Source organism: Vicia villosa, linkage group LG2 (assembly GCF_029867415.1).
Source record: "Vicia villosa cultivar HV-30 ecotype Madison, WI linkage group LG2, Vvil1.0, whole genome shotgun sequence".
Classification (NCBI taxonomy): domain Eukaryota; kingdom Viridiplantae; phylum Streptophyta; class Magnoliopsida; order Fabales; family Fabaceae; genus Vicia; species Vicia villosa.
Window position 1 is genome coordinate 88989621 of NC_081181.1, and position 16082 is coordinate 89005702.

The following is a 16082-nucleotide window of genomic DNA, read 5'->3' on the forward strand; positions in this document are numbered from 1 at the left end:
ATATCTGATAAACTCGGTCGAACGCACGGGTTTCCCACTAGTTTTTCATAAAAGATTCAAATAAAAATTTACTTTAAATAATTATTCTTAAAATGTTATTTAGATATTTCATCATTTTAATTAAAAAAAAAATTTATATCAAAATTTTAAAAAATCACATAATTTTCAATTAAATTTTTTATAAAAATCATTTTTAAAATACAACTTTTTAAAAAACTTGCAATTTCGACTATACTTTGATCTTCAATAATGTATGTTTATGTTATAGAACGTCGAAATTAGTCTTTCAATTGAGAAAAACAAATATAAAAAAACTTGTAATATTTTAATAAACGATTTTATGAAATCCAGTTTTAAAAATACAAAAAAAAAAAAAAAAACATTTTTTAAAGATGAAACAAACCTACCTTCAATTTTTCTAAACTAAATTTGGACTTCTTTTATTTTTGAAAAAAATCCATATTTTAAATTTTGATAGTTCATTTCTAAAATGATGGGTTTACAACTTATATTCTTGACAGGGCCGGCCCTGGGCCAGGGCAAGCAGGCCCACAGCCCAGGGCCTCAAAAAAATAGGGGCCTCAATTTTGGGAGGTGTAGTTATGAAAATAATAATACTGATTGAATAAAATATATAACTTTTAGCGAAATCAACCAACAACTTGTTACAGGTAGCCTAGCGGATTTGGTAGTGCTTCTGAACTGATGCGTTCCCGGTTCGAGTCTTATTGGCTTTTTAATTATTAATTTTTAAATGGCATTGTAAAAATGCAGTTCCAGTAAATAAACATGGCAATAAAATATGGAGTTATCATTTCTTTTATGGACTTATCATTTTAAAAAGAAAGAAAAAATATGGACTTATCATTTTAAAAAACAAATTTAGTTAATTATACCTTAGTATACCTTAGTGCCATAACTCTTTTAATCTAACTAATTAGTATTTCTCAAATTTTAATTATAAAATAATTTATATATAATCTATTAAAATTTATAATTAAATTTTAAATCAAATTTATTTTTCATGATTATTTATTGTAACTTTTATAATTTATTTTAGTATAAATTTTAGAGACTATTTATATGTTACAAATAAATATTTTTTATTATAGAAATAAATTTCTTACCAATATTAGTTCAGGAAATGGTTTATGCCTGCTTCTATATTTTTTAGTCATATGATTTGGTTTTCCACAATTAAAACAAGAGAATACGCCACTGTCATTTTTTTTAGATGGTGGATGTTGTCTAGAAATTGGAGCACGTAAGACAATTAAAAGATTCTCATTCTTAATTCAGTTAATCATATATCGATTTTAAATTTTTTAATGATTTGTAGATGTGTACTTATATGCATTGAAATTCTTTTTATTGTTCGAAACAACCAAGACTTCATATTTTTTATTTTGTCTCCGAGAATCTTCTTCATTTTAAAAACGAATAAAATATCTTTTTTTTTTTGTTAGGGGTCCATTTATTTGTTTGCCCTGGGCCTCTAAAAAGTCGGGACCGGCCCTGATTCTTGATGTTCCATTTCTTTGATTATTGTTCTCTTTTATACTATGCCATCTTTGGGAACATTATATAATGGTGGTACTTCCATATATACCTTCTCATCTAACTCCCATGTAGGAATGCATTGCTTACATCCATATATTTTGAAGTTGTCTTATTTGACTTGTATGTCCTTTTGCTACTGAGTTGGGCTTTATACTTCTCAACTTCAATGGATGAGTTCTACTTTATCTCTTTTTCTTACACTACCTTTTATTATTTATCATTTCATTGCATTGAAATTTGAAACAGGAAATTCAAAAAATGAACAAATAAAGTAATTATTATTAGTATTATTATCAGATCACCAGAGTAGAGTATATACCAGCATAAAAAAAATGGTATGAACAATATACTGAAGATAACCCAAAATTGCAGTTAAAAAGATATGCCACAGCCCACAAAACATGCTTGTCAAAAACACAACCTCTAAAAATAACAAATTTACATACACAACATTCCTCGTCCATCGCCTAATGCGCGCGAGGAGATTGCCGAACAGATGGCAGTGGGGATGCTGTAGGCGTAAAATTTGAAGGCGTTCGGTTTCGTGCAGGAGACTTTCTCACAGGAGCATGTACTCTCTGCTGTTCGGATAACGAAATCCGGGCTGCTTGTTTAGGAGCTTCTATCTGTTCAAGAGTTGCTAAAACATCTATCATTGGAGGCCTTGCTTTAGCTTCTCTGTTAAGGCATTGTAGAGCAAGTGTAGCGGCCATGAATGCTCCTTTTTGTGGATATTGGCCTTCTAATTTTGAATCCATTATTCGGAATAGTCTTCGCTTATCGCCTAAATATGGTTTCGCCCAGTCTACTAGGTTCTGGTCCACACCAGCTATTGTTTTGTCGACCGCGCGTCTTCCTGATAAAAGTTCGAGCAAAACAACTCCAAAGCTGTATACGTCACTTTTAGCCGTCAGCCGACCTATAAATACCATCATCAGTGCTTTAGTGTATCAACAATTAGAAGTCATATTTAACTACGTTTTAACATTGACAAAGATTTTATGTACGATTTAACTGATAAATTTTGAGTCTTTTGCAGTAGCCCGTCTTACATATCCTCAAAGACGACCCTGAATGTCTATTGACACCAACTAAGAACTAAGTATTAATAATGGTATAGGTGAAGCAAATGTATACCAGTTGCAACATACTCAGGTGCTGCATATCCTTGAGTGCCTACAACTTGAGTAGACACATGAGTTCTATCACCGGTAGGACCCGCTTTAGCCAAGCCAAAATCGGATAATTTCGAATTAAACTCCTGCAATCCAAATGCATGAAAATTAAAAAATTTACAAAAAAAAAAAACAGAAGTTACAAATAAGATTACATATTCTCAGTGATCTTACCGCGTCCAAAAGGATATTAGAAGCTTTGAAATCGCGGTAAATGACTTGTGATTTGGCATTGTGAAGAAAAGAGAGTCCTCTTGCAGCACCAATAGCCACTTTCATTCTCACTGGCCAAGACAGTGGTTGAGGTCCTCCTGTCAAATTACAAGAACACAAATCAAATTTAGAATCAACAAATCGGAATTTCAAATTTTAAACATCTTAGTTAAGAAAGGTGGTTATGGTTATGGAAACTTACTTCTAAACAAATGGTTTTCTAAGCTCCCTTTAGGCATAAATTCATATACCAAAAGCCTGTTGTCTCCCTCCAAGCAGTATCCAATCAATTTAACCAGATTAGGATGATGCAGTTGTCCTAAATAATTAACCTCAGTCTGCAAATAGATTAATATTTCATTAACTAAAAATTCATTATCAAGTAGACGAAAGGAGGGGAAATAGTCTTCCGATCTTGATTTGTCTGCTCCGAACTACTAACTGTCTGAGTGTGTGAAATATCTTCCCGCCCAAACAGTCAGTAGTTTGGAGTAGCAATTAAATCAAGATCGAAATCAGAGTTCTTGATCCGCGTTTTCGAATTTTCGATGAAACACTTACCAACCACTCTTTATGACCTTGAAACCCTTCCGGCTTAAGTCTTTTCACAGCAACAACCATTCCCGATCCAGGTTTCGCAGCCGTATAAGTCTGTTCATCAATCCATCCCTTATAAACATGACCAAACCCGCCTTCTCCAAGAAGACTATCAGGCCGAAAATTCCTCGTAGCATTCTTCAGCTCATTGAACGTAAACGCTTTAAGATTAGGAGAAGACAAGATTTCACCCTCAGACCTCGGTGTCGGAAGAAGACTAGAGGAATTGCTCTTATCACTATAGGACGGAATCGTCAAACTAGAAGGAGTAGTTTTCGAAATTCCTGATCCTGATAGCAAACAAGAATAAAACCAAACTTAGAAACAAAATAAAAAATCAACTTAATTAAGAAAAGAAGATGATGGTAGTTAGTTATGAATTACCAGAAGTGGATCTAGAACTTTGAGCTGCATCAACTTTAGCAGAAGAATCAAGACAGTTACCCATAGGTTTCTGTGTCAGTTTTCTGAGGTTGTTGTTCTTCTTCTTCAACGGTTTATAAGTACAGAGCAGAGAGAGAAAGGAAGAAAAAACAGTGACTTTTGGATTGAAATTTCCGAAGATAATTTTGTGTGGTTGAAGAAAAAGGAACAAAACTTTGGGTTGAAGAACAAGAAATTTAGTAACAGGTCATGTGAAAGGAACACACATGTTTTCAGATTCGCGTATGATAAAAAGATTGAAACAAACGATGTAACAAGCGCGTCGCGCGTGGACACGTGGAAATGCTGTTTTGTCGTTATGACTGATTCGTCAACGATGGTCGATACCCAGAGGAAATGTCTAAAATACCCTTGATGTCTTTTTGTGTTTTTTAGGTTATTTTTTGAGAAATTTAAAGTGATGTATGTAATGTATACATAATATCTTACGCAATTTACTTGGAGTGAACGCGTTGAACTCTTTGGAGTCACAAAAGTTATGCTTCTTTAAATGGATGTTGTAGATGGGGTTGTCTAGGAAAGTTGAGTCATTTTTTTCTTTTTCTTGCTAAAACTTAAAGTGTTGGTTATTAGCAAAGGGAACTATAATAGAAAGATTAGTGATACAGGAGAGATTAATCATTGGTCAAATTTATTTAAGATTTATGAATATATTTTGTCTTAGTTATTCTTTGTAAAGATATTGGTGCATGAGGGGCTTTACTTTTCTTTTAGGTAAAATTGCACTTGCTATGAAAGGTTTTTTTATGGTAAATTATTTTGTTTTAGTTGGGAATCGCTAATTGATTTAATTTTTTTAAAATAATTACATTTAAAAATGATAAATGATAAGGCATTGAATGTTATATATTAGTATTTAATTAAATTTAAGAGTATCGGGATATTTATTCTCGCGCATATTGAAAAATGATAATTTAAATATTATTTCCTCCGTTTTATAATAGGCGTCCTATTTTCTATTTTTATTTGTCTTAAATTATTTGTCCATTTAGAATACCAATGTGATATTTATTATTTCTTTCCACTAATTTACTATTGTATTTAATTCATTTAAATATTCCACTACCTATTATTAATAAGGTTATTTTAGTAAATAAGACTCATTTTATCCTTGAAATCAACATAATTAATCATTTTCTTAAAAAGTGTGAAAATCTCAAATGGGACACCTATTTAAAGATGGAGGGAGTAGTATTAAATTTAATTTAAGAGTATCGGAATGTTTATTCTCGCGCATATTGGAAAATGATAATTTAATAAGGTTAGTTTATTATGTACATTACTTCCAACATATTAATAAGGTTAGTTTAGTAAAAGTATACTTCCTTCATCCCTAAATAAGTGTCATAGTTGACACTTTCACACAAATTAAGAAAATGTAATACTAAATAAAAGAGAGAATGGAAATCTTACCAAATTATACTTATTTGTTATTGGTGTATTCTTATCATTATTAATGTAAGATCACTTGCAATGGGGATGTTGAATAAATTCTTGTTCGTTGTTCTAAACAACAACCCTGTTAACATAAAAAATTCTATTTTACTATATTGTATTTTAAGTTTTGTAACTTTATTTTTTTAATAATGACTATAACTATATCTCGTCTTTATTACTTGCAAGAAAAAAAATTAATTAAAAACATAAAATTAGAAAAATAAAATTCAAATAAGTTATTAAATTAGAAAAAATTTAAAATAAATTTAATTAATTCTAAATTATTTTAATTTAATTTCAATCAATAATTGTTATTAATATATAATCACAAAAACAAAAATATAAAAGAAAATAAGAATATGAAATAAAAGTGGTGGGGTAGGGTGTTGAATTTTATTAAACAAAATTATTGTAGTGAGTTAAAGTTGAATGAGTGTTGAATTATTAGGTAGAAGAGAGAGAAGATGATGTGGAGTATAAAAAATAAAAAAAGAAGGGTGTTGAATCCATAAACTATTATACATAGTCTAATGTGAGAGAAATAGTAAATGAAGAGTATTAATTAGAGGCTACAATTGGAAGATAAAAACTAAAATTGTATTGGGAAATAAAAGTGACACTTATTTTGAGATACATAATTTTTAAAAATGTGACATTTATTTTGGGATCGAGGGAATAATATATTATGACAACATTATTGTATTTCTTAATCTATATGCAAAAACCTTAAGCGACACTGTTTTGAAACAGAGGGAGTATAATTTAAGAAAGGGTCGTGCTAATCAGTGTTACGAGATATTGGTTAAGAATTCCACATAAAAAATATTTTATGATCAAGGCATTGAATACAAAAAATATTTTTTAAAAATTAATTATTTCTATTTTCGATGTATTGAATATACATATTTTTTTAAAAAAAGTTTATCTTTTTAATCTATTAAAGAATGTCCAACTTATCTTTTTAATCTTTTAGTCAAGTGTCCCGGAGACACTCGTTAGTATTTCTCTTTAAAAAATAGTGTTTAATGTTTATTGTTATCAATGTTTTTTATCTAAAATTGTTTTTTTAATATCACACTATTAAGAAATATTAAGAAATGAAGTTATTGTTATATATAAAAGAATAAATCATAAAGTATTTTATAAAATTAGTTTTATTAATGGTATAAAAACGTAAATTTAAATTGGTAAATATAATTATAAAATTTTAAGAGTATGATAGGAATAACAATATTAATTTATTTAATATTAGAAAATAATTTATAATTTGGTTAAAAAGAATTTTAAAGAGACACATGATAAAAAACGGAAGGAGTGCTATGATGAAATGTGGACAATAATGTTTACTTGGTCCATAACATATATACAAAGTCGTGTTCACGACTCTAGAAAAAGAAGGGAGACAATAGTTTCCTTCTATCTTGGGGGGAGCGGTTATCATCTTTTAGGGTTTTCTGAATTCAATGTCCAAGAGGCCTCTATAAATACCTCTCTTCTAACTAGAAAAAAGACAGATCATTACACCTTAAACATAACACATAAACATAGAGCCTTTCACCTTATGTCAGTTGGTCTTCTCACACCACCGTAAACACCACAAATATCACCAAACATGGATCTCATCACTGCAGGCAAGCCCCACCAGCATAATTTACTAAGGCCTCTAAGTATCACATATTTGCGTAAGGATACCACACACCTGTACTTTTTGACAAGTATAGAAGCGCCCACCATGGGACCCTAATAAAGCTAACATGAGCCACACTTTATTCAACAATCGACATATTTATCGTCCCCCACTCATGTACCTATACATTCCCCGCCATGGTTAACAAGAGAGCACCATCCTTTACGCTGGAGGACACTGGGGGAAGTAGTGTTTCCAATGCTCTAGTGGATATGTGTGCCGCCATGGATGAATTACACCATCAGAATCACAGTTTGGAGAATAACATCCTCAATATCCAACAACACCAACAAGAGACCAATCCCATAAAAGAGATTGAAATATGGACCCCTAGTCATTCTTAGATGAAATATAAGAAGCATTTGTCCCTGAAGGGTTCATGCCTCCCTCTCTCCCAAAGTTTGATGGGCATAGTGACCCTTATTAACATGTCGCCTCCATCAATACCCAAATGGCCATCATCGGAACGCCTGACTTCCTGAAGTGTAAATTGTTATCGGAAACCTTTATGTACGCAGTATTGCGGTGGTATATGGGTCTCCGTCGAGCTTCCATCACCAACTATCAGAAGTTGGGGGAGAAACTCGTACACCAGTTCGCCCTCAACAGTCATAGAAAAATGTCTAACACCAGCGTGTTCAACATATGACATGGCCTCTTAGAGTCGTTGAGGTAATACCTCTCGATTAAACTAAGCTACCATAAGAGTCATCCCCCTAAACCTAGAAATGTTCGTGGGGCATTCTAGAACAGTCTTGAGGTGAGAAACTTCAATGAGTATCTCACCCAAAGGCCAACATTTTCGCTAGTGCAGGTGGTCAGGGAGGAATGTTACATAAAGGGCGAGGAAAGCAATACCGAAAAGAATGCACAAGAATTTAAAGAGCGTGTTCCTAACGGCGAAGGCTCACATAACCAGAGGAAGAGTAATTATACTTCTCTTATCAATGACAGAGCTACATTCAAGTGAGTAGGAAAAACGATTTAAAGATTCACTCCTCTAAACACTCTTCATGAACAGATCTCGTGCGATGTCCTTCACTTGCAAACCATCTATGTGCCACCAGCTCCGGAAGTATATGTGATGGGGCCCAAACCAGGAAGATAGTGCAAGTTGCATTAAGTTAAAGGGGATTACACTGAATATTTCTACGATCTCAAGAAGGAAATCAAGCGACTGATCTAGGGGGACTTTTCAAGAAGTATGTCAAGGGCGATTCTTCTCGTTGATCATAAAAATCTATCTCCTATGGGCAAGATGAAGTAGGAAGCCCCAGGCCCAACAAGGAAAAAGAGGCATCCACATGGGAGGACAACAAAGTCGTGCGCCATACGCTTAATACTATTGCAATATGACTTGTTAGAAACGGGGAGACTAGCCATGTCTGTAGAAGGTATGCTCGCCAAGTGCTAGGCATAGAAAACCTCTACAATAAAGGAGGCGAAGGCAAGATGAAGATGACAGAAGCCAAAATCTCCTTCTCTAAAAAGGAAGCAACTGGTATTGACCTATACATTGATGATCCCTTGGTCATTACGGTTAGATGTGATGAATGGGAGATCATAAGAGTTCTCGTAGATCAAGGAAGTTCCTCAAATATCTTATACTTGGATTCATTTGAGAGGCTCCGCATTCACCTAGATGACCTACAATTCTTCAAGTTTTTTCTATTTGGATTCTCCGGGGAGTAAGCGCGAGTGAAAGGCTACATAGCACTAAAAACCACCTTTGGGTTTGAGGAGCAAGCCAAAGAGATTAAGGTAAGGTATTTGGTTATTTATGCTCCATCTTCTTACAATATGATTATATGACATTCAACTTTTAACCGGTTGAGCATCGTCTTGCCCACTATGTATTTGCGCATGAAGTACCCACTCTCTGGTGAATGGGTAAGAGTTCTCCAAGGAGACTAAGACATTTCCAAGAAGTGTTACATAGATATTTTTAAGTTGAAAAAGGGCTCGCACCCTAGGCGCAGACATCAAAGTGGGATCCTTGTCTCCCTTGGAGGATATTAAAAGGTCGGATCCCTAAGTGGGATCCCTTCCGGTCTTAGAGGCGATCAAAAGGTTGGATCGTTACAAAGGATTTTTTCCGCCTTTAGAGGTGATCAAAACGTTGGATCATAATGAAGGATCCTTGTTGCCATTGGAGGCAATCAAAATGATGGATCCCAAAGTGGGATCCTTGCCTCCCTTGGAGGCTCAAAATGTTGGATCCATAATTGGGATTCTTACTGCCCTTGGAGGCGATCAAAATTATGGATTGCGACGGAGGATCCTTTCCGCCCCTGGAGGCTATCAAAATGTTGAATCCTCATGAATGATCCTTGTCGCCCTTGGAGGCAATCAAACGTTAGAATCCTCAAGGATGATCATTTCCGCCCTTGGAGGCGATCAAAATGTTAGGTCCTTATAAAGGATCCTTGTCATCTTTAGGGGAAATCAAGACATTGGATCCTTAAGAAGAATCCTTGAAAGCAATCGAAACACTAGATCCTCAAAAATAGGATCCATGTTGCCCCTTATGATAAGTAATTAGACGAGTATTTTTGTCGCGCTAAGGGGATGAATAGAATTAACGGATAGCCCATGTAAGGCCAAACGCCTTCATGCAAAATAACTACAGGAAAGGTTCATAAGGAAATTAACATAAAAGACGCCTAAACAACGCCATTGTCTTAAGATTAAAATAAGCCTTCCGTAGGGGAGAAACTAAAACAAAATCCACTTGGGGTCAACCACAACAAAAGGGTAAGTTGTTACCTCAATAATTTTTTTATTTTTTTCAGAGGCCAGTTCTGCAACTTTTTCTGATCTCAAGGAAATTGCACTCACATTAGGGTCTTTTTGATCCATGGGCTTGTTGTATGCATTCGTTGAAGTGGCAAGTTGTCCAATCTATGTTTGCAAGGTATGAATACTATAATCAGTTCATTGTTGAAATTGGAGATTATCGATAGTTAATTGCTTGACAAGGTCCTCTAGTGAAGGTTCGGAAGTAGCTATAGTAGGGGTATTTTGTGGCTGAGGTAATGGTACCGTCAACTATTGTTGGGTGGGATGTTGATTCCCATATCGAGGGTTTGGATGGTTCCTCTAATTGGGATGGTATTTTTTAATGGACATGTCAGGTTAATTGTACATGTTTTGATTGTTTCCTTGATTATAAAGGGTTGCTACATATGCTTGATGCAACTCAGTAACCGACTCATCTTGTAGAATAGGACATGTGTTGGTGGGGTGTTCAGTAAAAGTACAAATACCATACAACTTGATTGTTTGGACCTTACTCATTGCCAATTGTTTGACTAATGCAGTGAGCTCATCAAGTTTGGTTTCTAATGCCTTGTTGGAAGAAGAAGTTTAGTTTTCATTCACCCCTTTCAGAATTGCATAATTATTTCTAGTGTGAAGTGTTGGGAGTCAAGTGACATGTTTTCAATCAAGGCTTTGGCAGCAGCTAGAGTCTAATCAACAAGTGCTCCACCACTAGCAGCATCTAAAATATTTCTATCCATTGGTAGCAATCCCTCATAGAAGTACTGAATAAGCAACTACTCGGTGATTTGGTGTTGAGGGCAGTTGGATACTAATTGTTTGAACCTCTCCTAATACTCATCCAATGATTCATTTTCCTGTCTAATACCATATATCTCTTTTCTGATTGATGTAGCTCTGGAGGCAGGGAAGTATCTCTCTAGGAAGACTTTCTTCAAATTATTACAGGTTGTGACAAAATTCGGCTCAAGAGAGTATAACTAATCTTTGGCAGCGCCCTGTAGTGAGAATGGAAAGGCTCTCAGCTTGATATGATCTTTTGTTATTCCTTTAGGTCTCAAAGGTGTAGAACAAACAACCTGAAATTCCTTCAGATGCTTATGTGGAGCCTCGCCTGCAAGACCACTAAGCTTTGGCAACAAGTGTATTAAACTAGATTTCAATTCAAAAGGAACACCAACATCAGCATATTCAATATATAAACCATTGTAATTAACATCAAGAGCAACAAGTTGTCTTTATGTTCTTTTTTTAGCTATGTTAAAAGTAGTTCAGTATCAGATTCAAATAAGTTATGCACAAACAAAGAATAAGAATCAAAATCGATAACGGGTGGTGAACTAGTGCTAGCCTGGTTTTCTCTACGGTGTTTGTGCAAGGTTCTTTCAATTTCAGGATCAAGATCAAACAAGTCAGAACAACATACGACCTAGTAGCCAGAACTAGTGCAGAAATGCAGCAAAAATGTGAAAATGCCAACAATGTCCCTAATAGGCAGAAACAAATCGTAAGAAGGAATATGATTAAAATAAATTCAAAAAAAATGCAAAAACAAAAAATTTAATTTTACTAAGCCAAAGAAGAATTTTGAGAATTTTTTTAAAACTATGAAAATAGTAAAAAATTCTTAAAAAATAGAAAAACGATGAATTTGGCGTTTTTAGGGTGGCATGGAAACACTGATTTTTTTCTACTATAATGACATGGAAAATCTTCAAAATGGAAACAACAATTTTTCAGAAAATCGAATTTCAGACCAGGTCGGACGTCGGGACGTGAATTGGCCAAAACAGCAAATCGGAGGGGCCAAAACACAACCATAGACACCTATGACTCATTTAACGGTTAAAAACAACAAAAATCCATGGCAACAACGCCAATTTGATCCACTATCGTGTATGGATCAAAACGAGTCATTTTAAATCTATAGATAACGACAATGGCTCGAGTCGTATCACAAGGATTCTTGTATTATTTTTAACCTACTGAAATTGATTGGGGGGGGGGGTTTATGGTTTAAGGATCGATTTAGAAAACTATGCAAATAAGTGATAATCGAAATAAGCTGAAAAGTTAATCTGCTGAGTTGGTTCCTACCTATCATCGATTAATGTAATTCCAATCTCCTAAGTGGAATTTCTATTCCTATTCGATTACAAATTCATTGACTAGCGCAATTGATATTGTGTGATGTAAAATCCTTTTATCTAAATTAAGCAAATGAATTTAAGCCCTCGTGAATTAAGCAAACACAAATTAATCAAACACGATAACAAATTAAGAAAACGTTGACATGATGTCAGTCAAGGATCATACAAACATCGAATTAAATCAACCTACTTTATGAAATTTGGATTAAGTAGGCAAGAATCATAGAATAAAATTGAAAGGAATAAAATCTGAATTGAAATTATTATAATCTCAAGGCATCAGAACCTAAATTAAACAAATCAACAAATGAAATTAGTTCTCCATGGATTTCCGTACAAAGTTTCTGAAATATTTTGTGAATAGTCGAATGATCCCCGAATGAACAGTAGCCACGGCTGTAATAGATACAAGGAAAACTAGGATTTCCCCATCTAATTCTAACCAGGTCGAAAACATAAAAAAAAACCGGCCCAAAACTAATTATTCTTAAAGTCCGAAACTTCAACAAATTATGTGAGACTCATGCACTCCGAATCATCTTTTAGCTTCAACAAGAAAGTTATAGCTCTTTCTCTTAGCTTTCCAACGCATCTCAGAATGCGCAAAACAACATTTCGTAGCTCCAGTTATGATTCGCACAGTGAGTAGGTATCAAATAACCGCTAAAGCTGAAAACAACATACGAAAATAAATTAAAGGCAAACATAAACTTAAATGTAAAAATATGATAAAATGGTAAAATAAATAAAGCAAACTAGGGAAATGTTTAATTACAATCATATAAGAATGTGCATCAAAATGCACTGATCGCAGGCCCCAAAGATCATCATGAATATAATCAAGAGATCCATGTGTTCTTTGTTTACTTTTGTTAAACTCCATCCTCTAGGATTTACCAAAAACATAAGGTTTGCAAAACTCCAACTTTTCAACCTTGTTATCACATAGCAGATTTTGTTTCGACAATTCGACCAAGCCTCTTTCACTGACATGGCCAAGTCTCTTGTGCCATAACTCAGTCTTTGACACGGGTTTTGTGGATGTCACATCTATTAAATCACTTACAACTTCAACCTCAAGGGTATACAAGCATTGTCTCTTGATTCCTTTCAAGTTTTCCTTCGACCCCTTCATCACCCTTAGGATACCTCGCTCTCCTTTGAAAACATATCCTTTCTTGTTAAATTCACTAAGAGAAATCAAATTTCTATTTAGATCAGGTACATACCTGACACCGGTCAATAGCTTTATTGACTCATCATGGAGCTTGAATCTTATGGATCCAATTCCTATAATTTTACAAGCTTTGTTGTTTCCTAGCAGCACTGATCCAACATCTTGATATCAAAATTCCTCAAACACATCTTTGTTTGGATTCATATGCCAAGTGCAACTAGAATCCATAAACCATTCCTTGCAAGAATTGCGGCTCGAAACTTCAAGAACACCAGATGATTCAAAATCATCTTGCACAATTGCTCCATTACCATTGTCCTTCACACCATGATTGTTTTGTCGATCAATGCACATTTTTCGTGTGTGATCCTCCTTCTTACAATGATAACACGTAACTGCAGAAGTATCACTACCATAAGATTTCTACTGACCTTTACCCTTTATATTTTCAAACTTACCATCTTTCTTCGAGAATTTCTCCTTAACGGACAAACCTTCGCCAACAGACAATGGTGTATGCTCCTTCCTCTCATTCTAGGCCTTTGAGTACAAAGCGGATTGAACTTCTTTAAAAGTCTAGGAATCTCTTCCATATAGGAGAGTTTCTTTGAAGTGAGCATGAAAACGTGGTAAAGCACACAACAACAACAACAACGCTTGATCTTCATCATCGATCTTGATATCGATATTTTCAAGATAAAGAATCAGTTTGTTGAACGTATCCAACTACTCAGCCAAGACTTTTTTTTCACTCATCTTGAATGAATACAAAGTTTGCTTCAGGTAGAGACAATTGACCAACGATTTAGTCATATACAAACTTTCGAGTTTCAACCACACACCCGCCGCCGTCTTCTCCTTCGACAACTGCCGGAGAACCTTATCACCAAGGCTCAATGCAATGGCGATGTGGACTTTCTCTAAGATCGTTGTTTTCTCCTTCTCCATTAGCACGACATCTATATTCGCTGATCGAAACATTATAAATCAAAATCATTTACACCGATAAATTTTTCAATCTCATAAAATAGACTTCGTGGCCGAGCTTCTATGAAAAAGGAGTGTTTAATGTCTATAGTAAAGTGCGAGTTTGTCGTTCTTATGATGAGCCCCATTACTAAAATTCTCCTTAAAGAACGTCGGTTATTTCGTATATTGCGTAAATATTTCAAACTTGTTAGAAAATAATAAGAAAAATTCCAAAGGGGCATTATTGAGATGTTGATAAAGTTTCTAGTAAACGTCATTTTAAGCTAAGCATTGACGTCATCACATACCTCTAGAAACTGAAATTGACCAGGCATCATCTTCCACCTCAATTATATAGTATATCATTAAAATGCCAAAAAGCTAAGAAAGTGATATGCATTATCCTTGACCAATTCTTAATAATCCATAAATCCAATTCACACTAGGACAGGTCCACCATTTACAATAATAAAGTAACTATCTTAGAATGTTATATATGTTAGTTTATTTATTATATTAAACCATAATAATAAAGTATATATTCATAGTCAATACAGCATGTTACTTTTTTTTATATATATATATATATAATACAAGTGATGTGAATTTGTTGAGTTTTATCATGCAATATTGGATAACATTTTTTTATAAATAAAAGTTATAATTCTTGTTTCAAACTGCAACCTATATTCAAATTAATAAAGCAAATTATTCCTTTTTAACTGGATAAAGGGATATCATCATTATTTTTATGTATTTTGGCTGTAAAATTTATGACTTTTTATGTTAAGAGAGGTAAAATCGTTCTTCGTATTTTGTTTGTAAAATATATAAGTTGACTGAGAAGTAAAATGCTCCATGTGTTTTATTTGCAAAACATATATAAAGGTGGAGTCAATCAAATTAATTTAATTTCTTTTAAGTGAAGTCATAAATTTGACCAATTAAAAATAAGTATTGATTTAGAATTTTTTAATGTTGATTTAGTTAATGTCACCTAAAATTATATCGGAGACACCATTATTGTATATCTCATAAATTAAAGTCTTTAATTTTTAATCTTCATCTCCTACATTTAAATTCAGATTTTCATGTTCATCTTGTACATCCATAAATTTATATATCAATTATTAATGAACTATATGAAAATACATTTAATTAAGATTTTCGAAAAATCGGTTTAAGAACTCTCATAAACTCAAGAATACAAAACTGACAAAATAATTATTCTTAGTTATTTCAGGCAAATGAATAAACTATTAGAAGCCAAATTTCACTACGAACACGATTTTATAATTAGTTTTTCATAAAACCTCATAATCAAGCCCGATTGAACGTGTTTGTGTTCGAGTTTCACGTTTTTTTTTTGTTTCGATTTGTCAAATTCGCAGGTTGTTTTGCAATTTTGAATACATATTTGAAATTGTTGTGAAATTTTAATTCCAACGATATATAATTTGTGAAACCAAAATGCAGGTCAAGATGATGATTACGTATCTGAAATCGAATTGAGATGACCGACTAAAAGTTAAAGATGGTAATGAAGAATATTTTTACTATAAATAAATAAAAATAATAAGCAATTCCCATATATAAATTGACTTTTATACTAAACAAATGTAACATCGCATGAACAATGAATTCAAAAACTAAAAAAAAAATTGATTTGACAAGCAAATAAGACGTCATCTGCACCCATAAATATAGTATGATAAAAAAGTATTGTTCAAGTTAATAAAATAAATATTTTTTAAATGAAAATTATATATTTATTATTTTGCTACGTATTTTTTTTAAGAAACTAAAAGATATATAAAGATCAAAACATCCTTCAAATATAAGGCGTACTTAAAAAACTGTAAAAAGTATTATAACACCAATTTATTTTGCAA

The 16082-nt window shown here is 33.3% G+C and overlaps 1 protein-coding gene across 2 annotated transcripts; it reads right to left on the reverse strand.

The window, feature by feature from the left end:
• Nucleotides 1-1810: 1810 nt before the first annotated feature.
• On the reverse strand, nt 1811-4210 carry LOC131651624 (probable serine/threonine-protein kinase PBL3). Of its 2 annotated transcripts, none has more exons than XM_058921287.1 (6): nt 3930-4210; nt 3510-3829; nt 3151-3286; nt 2910-3046; nt 2698-2821; nt 1811-2479 (listed from the first exon to the last, which is right to left on the reverse strand). In XM_058921287.1, exons 1-6 carry the CDS (start codon nt 3991-3993, stop codon nt 2028-2030), a joined length of 1233 nt encoding a protein of 410 aa, XP_058777270.1. In that variant the 5' UTR covers nt 3994-4210; the 3' UTR covers nt 1811-2027. The 2 variants fall into 2 exon arrangements, with proteins under 2 accessions (XP_058777270.1, XP_058777269.1); XM_058921286.1 differs by having other exon boundaries at nt 3510-3835; nt 3930-4209.
• Nucleotides 4211-16082: the final 11872 nt, after the last annotated feature.

Bases quoted from the DNA above. Each gene is read 5' to 3' on its own strand.
- LOC131651624 (XM_058921286.1), bottom strand. From the start codon at position 3,993: ATGGGTAACTGTCTTGATTCTTCTGCTAAAGTTGATGCAGCTCAAAGT. The intron at 3,287-3,509 runs GTAAGTGTTTCA...ATCTATTTGCAG, and splicing joins AAGGTCATAAAGAGTGGTTG to ACTGAGGTTAATTATTTAGG. The intron at 2,822-2,909 runs GTAAGATCACTG...TTTGGATTGCAG, and splicing joins CTAATATCCTTTTGGACGCG to GAGTTTAATTCGAAATTATC.